The following is an 8,874-nucleotide window of genomic DNA, read 5'->3' on the forward strand; positions in this document are numbered from 1 at the left end:
TAACTATGACTTCTTTACTTTCTTTTTATTCTAAAAGGGAGCAATATACAGATTGGATGACTGGTTCCTAAACTGGTATTGATTATATACATTTTAGGTTATTAAACCTTAATAATGGACCTCTGGTAGTGCAATGGTTAAGTGCTCAGCTGGTAACTGAAAGGTTGGCAGTTCAAACTCACCAACTGCTCCATGCGCGAAAGATGTGTTTCCGTTAAGATTTACAGCCTTGAAAACCCTATGGGGAAGTTCTACTCTGTCCTATAGGGTATAATTCTCATCAGTTTGAACATGGGCCACTGAATGAAGCCAAAGACTAATTTCGTACGTGGGGGAGTTTAAAAATATGTAACTGTATTATTGAAAATGTTTCTCTTAAAAAATGATAATCATTCTGTTTCAATCTTTGACTTGTTTTCAGAGCTGAAAATCACAAAGACTACCCTTTCAATATAGAATACTAAGAGTAGCTTCCCTCATCCTCATTGCCTGCTCAGCCCAGAAAAATTGTTATTTTTGGCAACGTTGACCCTTCTGAAAACGTTCTCGTCTGCCCTGTGTCTGCTGAGGGCACTGTGGTCACAGTGACAGAGGCAGCTTTGGCTTGCGATGAGCAGAGTTTGATTTCAGTGGATTTCTGCCTGAAACTGAAGCCTTGTTCTCTGAGAAATCTGAAGGATTCAGTGTGGTCTTGGTGATTACTATGGGTTCCTCTGCCGAAAATTGTTAATAAGCGTGTGTGTTGCAGGTGTCTTTCTAAAAAGAATAAAGCATATTTATCTAAATTTATTTAATTTTCTGGAATTATTATTCCCAAATAATGTTTCCTCTCTCCATTGCAGTATCCATACTATTCTTATGACTCTATTGAGTACATAGTGTGTTAGAATTTTTACAAAACACGCTATATGGCTTCTACGTTCTAAGAAAGGAAGGATATTTGATAACTCATGAATTATTTACCTGCACGTTTTAAAAAACATTGTATTAGGGAAATATTTAAGTGTATATAAGAGTTGAGAAGATAGTATATTGACTCTCTATTGCCGTTACTCAGCTTCAACAGCTTCAACAATTATCAGCCATGGCCAGTCTTCCTTTTCTATACTACCCTCTACTCCCTACCAACCCTAGATTATTTTGAAGCAAAATCCATACCTTTGCACATTGAAAGGAAAATTGGGTGAAACAGGGAAGCTATATCAATTCAAGAGAGGCTTTTGTTCTTATTTAAAATCCTAATTTTTAACTCCTATTTTTTAAATAAAGTCTTCTGGTAAATCAGATTATACCTGTGGAAACCCCAAATCAAAGATGAAATATGGATCATATTTCCCCCTCACACGCTCACTGTTTAGCCTGGTCAAACTCACTGTGTTGGAAAGCAGATGTGAATCTTGGTGACTTATCAAGGGCAGAGATGGGATATTCACTTCTAGGCTTGTTTAGTGCAGTATGCTAGTTCATTGGTGCACACTATTCCCAATATGGCCCATAGATTCCCAGCCTCCTGGGGATTTGTGGTCACTGTCTAGCCATCTCTGCTCAGCATATTTGGCCTAGTTCTGTGCCCTTAATTTCATACAGAATCTGCAGGGATTTAGCTTTTTTTTTGACTCACTGGTTATTTTAGCCAATCTCCTTCTAGGACTTTGGCCCCTATCCAAAGGGAGTTAAGCTAGAAGAAAATCTGGGTGTCTGTGCCCATTGTTCTCCCATATTATTGCACTGTATGAACCTCTCAGAGCTCCTTCCCCATCTGACAGAACGCTTGGAGAAGGGACAGGGTTAAGAAATTCTTTTCAATGGTGGCTGAAAGAGTTTAGCTTGGGGGCAGTTAGGCTCAATGTCATCAGGTGGTCCAGCGGGGTTAGGAGTGTGGGTTCTGTAGTCAAAAGGCCTGGGCTTGAATTTCAGCCTCTTTCTAGCTGTTAAGATTACCTAACCTTACAGTGTCTCAATTTCCTTATTTGTTAAATGGAGACAATAATAGTACTTCACAAGGTTGTTGATAACAGTGTCTGGCCTATAAGGCTCAATAAGAATTAGCTCTTATCATTTCTATTATCGTTATCTTCTTGTTCCCCAATTCCTCATGCAAATAGAATTTCAGTAGATAATGTCTGCCTTCCTGTCCCAGCCTCCCAAATGTACCTGGGCACGTGTGAATCTTGTGGGGCTTAGGTCTTGGCTCTGGGACCCCTGGTTTATATATACTCCACCTAATCTTTGCCCAAGAGAGGTGTTTGCCACATGTGTCACCAAAACTAAAAGACATTTGTTAGGGATGGAAAAAAAAAGAAAGCCCAGTTCTCCCTGTGATGTTAATTATAGTATGGGTGGAGTTAGGAAGGGGGTGTCCAAGGAGGGCATCCAAAAGCTCCAATGAGAGGCTTAATAAGGAAACTGTCTATAATGGACCAATGGAAGCATCCAGAGTGTGAAAGTACTCCCTTGAGGGTCTCCTACCACCTGCATAATAACTGTCAGTTTCTGACCCTGCCCCAGCCCCACTGCCAGGGACTTCTTTAATTTTTCTGCATTCATTCCTTCTTATCATTGATTAGTTATGGACTGCAAATTTCCCTCTCTCTCTCGCATCTTGCTGTTTTCATTTATAAAAATGCGTTGGACATCTTTCCACGCTAGCATGTAATAATCCACCTCATTATTTTTAACAGCTGTGTTGTTTTCTATCGTATGGCTCTATTGGATTTTATTTTCACCATTTGGCTTTAGGAGGGGCTGGGTGGTGGTTTTCAGGGATTTTGCTGTTGCAAACAAAACTCCAATGCACTTTGCCTGGTTCTTAAAAGCACCTAATGAGCTCTGCACATGATTTCCCCACAGGGCGATAGGGTTGTGCCCAGGGTCTTGGGAAATAACCTTTGGGATGGGGGGATGGCAGTGCTTGAGCCCTTAGTGCTGCTTAGTGGCTTCGTACTAGGGATGTGTGACTTTGCCTGCTTTGGGGAAGTCGTTTACTTAATCACTTAAACCTTCCCTTTTTTTGGTTAGTATCTCTCTAGGGCTGTTAAGATTACATAATGAAATGCATGTAAAGCACTGAACACAATGATCGGCATGTAGTACTCCTTCTCTTCCTGTGTGTGTTTTTCTCTTCTTTATTTTCCACACAGAGTCACAGATCTAACCTTACCATTTGCATATGTCCCTGGTCACTTATACCCAAATCGTCAGGGATCCTTTTTTTCTTAAGCCTAATTAACATGATGTTACTCTTGCCCTCTTCAAAGGGGAGATTATCTCATATCAATAATATGGTATTGGGACACCAGAGGGTCAGAACCCACAGTAGTACTCGGGCTGGGTTTTCAATCAATGAAAATCCTTTAATCCCTGCTTTCCTGACTCAGATGAGGGTTGGGTGTCTCCAGCCTTCATCTCGTCCAGGTTCCTTACATGGACCCCAGCTTTTAAGTCTTTTGTGTAGACTGTTTCTTACTCTACCCTTTCAGTATATCTATGTCATTATGGCTTGTGCAACATCATGTAAACGGAGAAAAGATTGAAGTTGTCAAGGATTTTATTTTACTTGGATACACAAAACCCAAGGAGCAAAAAAAAAAAACAAAAAAACCAAACCTGTTGCTGTCGAGTCGATTCTGACTCATAGCGACCCTATAGGACAGAGTAGAACTGCCCCCATAGAATTTCCAAGGAGTGCCTGGTGGATTTGAACTGCTGACCTTTTGGTTAGCAGCCATAGCTCTTAACCACTACGCCAGCAGGGTTTCCAAAGCCCATGGAAGCAGCGATCGAATCAAAAGATGTCTTGCACTGGGCAAATCTGCTGCAAAAGATCTCTTTAAAATATTAAAAAACAAAGATGTCACCTTGGAGACGAAGGTACGCCTGACCCAAGCCATGATGTTTTCAATCGCCTTATCAGCTAAACAGTGAATACAGAAGACTGCAGAATTGATGCCTTTGAATTGTAGTGTTTGCGAAGAATATTGAATATACTGTGGACTTCCAGAAGAACGAACAAATCTGTCTTGGAAGAAGTACAACCAGAATGCTTCTTGGAAGTAAGGATTGTGAGACTACATCTCACATACTTTGGACATGTTATCAGGAGGGATCAGTCCCTGGGGAAGATCATCATGCTTGGTAGGCGGTCAGTAAAAACGAGGAAGACCCTTAAGAAGATGGATTGACACAGTGGCTGCAACAGGTGGGCTCAAGCATAACAATGATTGTGAGAATGGGGCAGGACTGGGCAGTGTTCTGTTGTGTTGTACATGGGATCGCTATGAGTTGGAACCAACTTGATGGCACCTAACAACAACAACATGGGTTGTGTACTTTATTTATACCATGTCTGCTATTCTTTTCCAGGGCTCTGGTTTCTGTCTGAAGAGATTGGCATTGGCTATAATGGTCTCCTCTATCCCTAGCAATGTTCCCTGACAACAGTTTTGTGCACAGACTCTTCTTCGTTTGCACAGCTTTCACAATTTTTAATACCTTAAAAACAAAAACAAAAACGCATTGCTGTCGAATCGATTCCAACTCACAGTGACCCCATAGGACAGAGTAGAACTGCCCCGTAGAGTTTCCGAGGAGCTGGTGGATTCAGACTGCTGACCTTTTTGTTAGCAGCCGAGCTTTTAACCACTGTGCTACCAGGGCTCCTTAAGAGGATCAAAATATAGGCTATTAATGCTAGGGAGACATGAGTGGTAAGAGAAAGAGCATTGAAATTTTTAAATAACATGAATATACATGATTCCATGACTGGGGACCTCTGGTTCTCCCTTTCTGTTGTTATTGTTTTTGTTGTTAGGTCCTGTGGAGTTGGTTCCGACTCATAGCAACCCTATGCACAACAGAATGAAACATTGCCTGGTCCTGCGCCATCCTCACAATCATCGCTCTGCTTGAGCCCATTGTTGTAGCCACTGTGTCAATCCATCTTGTTGAAGGTCTTCCTCTTTTGGGGGCATATAATTGCTGCCACGGATACCACCGAGCAACAGCTGTCTGACACCTTACTCTTTTTGTTCTTTTTCTTTGATTTTCTTTTATCTTCATTAAAGAACATTAATGGTCTCCAAGTGGTTGGACTTGCATGAACTTGCTTACTTACTCTTTCTTTCGGCCACCCCCACCCCCTTTTTCTTCATTCTGAGTAGTCTTAGAGAGACAGTATCGAAGCCAAATGGGCCAAATTCTCTCTCTGTCCTTACCCTACAGTAACCAAGAACCAACCTGACAAGACGAGGCTTGGCCAGAGGAACACTTCCATTGGGCTTTATGTCTACAGCAAGTGGGACAAAGTTGGATTCTAACTGTGCTTGTGGCGGTGGAGGTGTCCAGTGGGAGCAGCAGCATTCTGACATGATTTCCTGCTAAAAGATGTTTTTTGGGCTTCCTGCCTCTGAGACTTACAGAGTTGTTTCATTTCTGTCTTTCTACACCTGGTCCTCTGCCTTCCTTCAGTTTTGTGAGGCTATCATTCTTGTGGTCTTTGGTGTTCCGAGTGACTCTGTACCACTATCCAAACCCAACCAAATCCACCGCTATTGAGTTGATTACAACTCAAAAAACAAAAACAAAACACAAAAAAACAAACCCATTGCCATCAAGTCGATTCTAACTCATAGCGACCCTAGAGGACAGTGCAGAACTGCTCCATTTGGTTTCCAAGGTGCTCCTAGTGGATTCAAACTGCAGAGCTGCCCCATAGTGTTTCCAGGGCTGTAAATCTTTATGGAGACAGACTGCCACATCTTTCTCCCACAGAGTGGCTGGCGGGTTCAAACCGCCGACCTTTTGGTTAATAGCTGGGCACTTAAACTACTGTACCACCAGGGCTCTTTATAACCATAATTAAGCCTCTTTGGTTAGTCACAGGGTTGCTATGAGTCAAATCGACTCAACAGCAACGTGTTTATGGTTAGTCAGGGTTATGAAATGTGGCTGCTTCTGGGCCACCTGGATAACTAGCTGGAGCAACAGGATAATGGAGTTTTCAATGTCTTCTCTGCAGGACTGACTGACCGGCACTAAATTCCTGGGCTTAAGTAAATCTGGAGTTCTTTGACTTATAAAGGATTGAGTGTGTATAGATCTGATGGAGGTGGAAATCACATTTCCTATTAAAATAGATGGGGACGGTGCTAGAGCGTTTAGGAACACAGGTGATGGTTCAGCATTTGCCCCCTAAACTGTGGTGTAGGAAAGTTAGAATCTCATGGCTCCTCCTGGGTAAACTGTTTGCCAGAGCTGTGGATTAAGGAAAAGACATGGAGGCTCTGGGCCTTATTCTTTACACTCTACCAATTTTTTGGGGGGAACATAAGATATGAACCTAGGTCCCTAGTTTGCACTAACCTAAGGGTTGGAAAAAAAATAAAGGGTTGGTGGTTCGAACCCACCCAGCAGTACCACATAAGAAAAAGCCTGGTGATCTGCTTCCATTAAGATTATAGCCAAGAAAACCCTGTGGAGCAGTTCTACTCTGTAACACATGGGGTCACCATGAGTTAGAACTGACTCTGTGGCAACTAATAAAAACATGCTATGAACCAACTGAGTCCTAAGGGTATCTGAGAGCGTTAAAGGGTGGGAGCATAGCCAGTCCAGCCTCCACTGCCACTCAAATTGTCTGCTATGGGGGCCTTGCTTTCTGTTCTTAATAGGCTCACCACAGGATGGGGCTGATCCAAACTTTCATGTCACTCCCAAGGGGATTATAAATACAGAGCCTGTGGCTTTTCCTTTTTTTATCAAACAGCTGACCTCTGACACCCAAAGGACATAAAAACCACTGGTGGGATCTAGGCAAGCCTTTTCTACTTGAGTTTCAAGGACATTTCTCATTTTCTTTAGGCTCTGTATGTGTGACTGCAGAGGTGGAGGTTAGCTTTGCTATGGAAGGTGGGTCTCTGTTCCTAAGAGAGTGGAAGCCTATAATATACCGTGTTTTACACAATCTGCCTCAGTCCGTCCTCACAATAGCTTGAGGGAGGTGCTATTTCTTCTATTTTTTTTTTATTGTGGTAAAAATATACACAACAAAACATTCGCCAATCAATAATTTCTAATGTCTAACTCACTGACATTGATTACATTCTTAATGTTGTGAAACCATTTTTCTATCCTTTTGCAAATTATTCCACCATCATTAACATAAACTCAACGCCCCCTAAGCAAAAACTGCCCAAATCCCCCCCTTCCTCCCACCCCTGGTAACTGACGATAAGCTTTGGTTTCTATGCATTTCCTCATTTCATATAAGTGAGATCATACAGATTTATCCTTTTGCGTCTGGCTTACTTAGCATGTTTTCAAGGTTCATCCGTGTCGTGGCATGCGTCAGGACTTTATTTTTCTTTATGGCTGAGTAGTATTCCATTGTATGTATATATCACATTTTGTTTATCCATTTATCTGTTGATGGAGATTTAGGTTGCTTCCACCTTTTGGCTCTTGTGAAAAGTGATGCAATGAATAGTTCCTCTATTTTTACAGATAAAGACAACTGAGGTCTTTGAGGCCCCCAGCATGTCCATGGCAGAATTTTTTTTTGAGCTCTGGGTTCTGAGCTCTTTCCATTACTCTAGAATTGTCGCTTACTTAATTAATGTCAAAACTGCATTATCCCAGGGTTCAGAATTTTTGGGTTGGATTGCGTGGGATATAAAGCCATGTGAGAATTATTTTGGTGAAAATATGTAGCACATAATTACCTGTGATGAAAATGCTATGAGTTTCTGTAATACTTTCAACTGAAAGCTAAATATTTGTGTTTCATGGATTTATTTTCCCCAGGCTGCAGCAAAACTGTAGGTAAATAAATGTACTACCAAGTGGCGATTGTGAAACACTTAATGAACTCACTTGCAGTTCTGACAGAAGATGGCAACCTTCACACTCCTATTTGATTTTCAGGTTCTGTTGATCTATGTGAGGAAAGCAACAAAGGACAGTGAAAATAAGCAGATATTGGGAATTTATAAAGCTTAAAGAGTTTCAGTGGTACAGTGGTTAAGATCTTGGCTGCTAACCAAAAGGCCAGCAGTTCGAACCCATCAACCACTCCTTGGAAACCACATGGGGCAGTTCTACTCTGACCTATAGGGTTGCTATGAGTCAGAAGCAACTTGACAGCCAATGAGTTTTTGTTCTATCTATCTGTCTGTCTGTCTACCTATCCATCCATCCATCCATCCATCCATCATCTATCTATCTATCTGCCTACATACCTAAAACCAAAACCAAACCCGTTGCTTTCGAGTAAATTCCAACTCATACCGACCCTATAGGACACAGTAGAACTGCCCTTTAGGATTTCCAAGGAGCAGCTGGTGAATTTGAAATGCCAACCTCTTGATTAGCAGCCGAGCTCTTAACCACTGCTCCACCAGGGCTCCATATATATATATATATATTTAAAGTGCAATACTTAATGACATCCTTTACTTTTTTTAATTGTGCTTTAGGTGGAAGTTTACAGCTCAAGTTAATTTCTCATTCAAAAATTTATACCCATATTGTTTTGTGACATTGGTTGCAATCCCCACAATGTGACAGTAGGCTCCTCCCTTTCCACCCCTGGTTCCTTGTGTCCATTTTTCCAGTTCCTGTCCCTTCCTGCCTTCTCATCCTGCTTTTGGACAGGAGTTGCCCATTTGTTCTTGTATATCTGACTGAACTAAAACACACTCCTCAAGTGTATTATTTTTTTTGTTTTATAGGCCAGTCTAATCTTCGTCTGAAAAGTGGGCTTCAGGAGTGGCTTCAGTTCTGGGTTAACAGAGCGCCCCGGGGGCCATAGTTTTAGGGGTTCCTCCCAGTCTCGTCAGATGATTGTCTGGTCTTTTTATATGAATTTGAATTCTGTTG

The 8,874-nt window shown here is 41.7% G+C and overlaps 1 protein-coding gene across 2 annotated transcripts in view; it reads left to right on the plus strand.

Annotated features, from left to right (window-relative positions):
- AKR1E2 (aldo-keto reductase family 1 member E2) overlaps window positions 1-8,554 on the plus strand; it is a 44,628-nt gene extending 36,074 nt beyond the window's left edge. For both annotated transcript variants that reach the window (XM_064284816.1, XM_064284817.1), the window contains one exon: window positions 422-8,554. In XM_064284816.1, coding sequence (XP_064140886.1) covers window positions 422-464 — 43 coding nt within the window. In that variant the 3' untranslated portion in view covers window positions 465-8,554. The remainder of the gene's footprint in view (window positions 1-421) is intronic.
- The last annotated feature ends 320 nt before the right edge of the window (window positions 8,555-8,874 follow it).

Source organism: Loxodonta africana, chromosome 4 (genome assembly GCF_030014295.1).
Source record: "Loxodonta africana isolate mLoxAfr1 chromosome 4, mLoxAfr1.hap2, whole genome shotgun sequence".
Taxonomy (NCBI): Eukaryota; Metazoa; Chordata; class Mammalia; order Proboscidea; family Elephantidae; genus Loxodonta; species Loxodonta africana.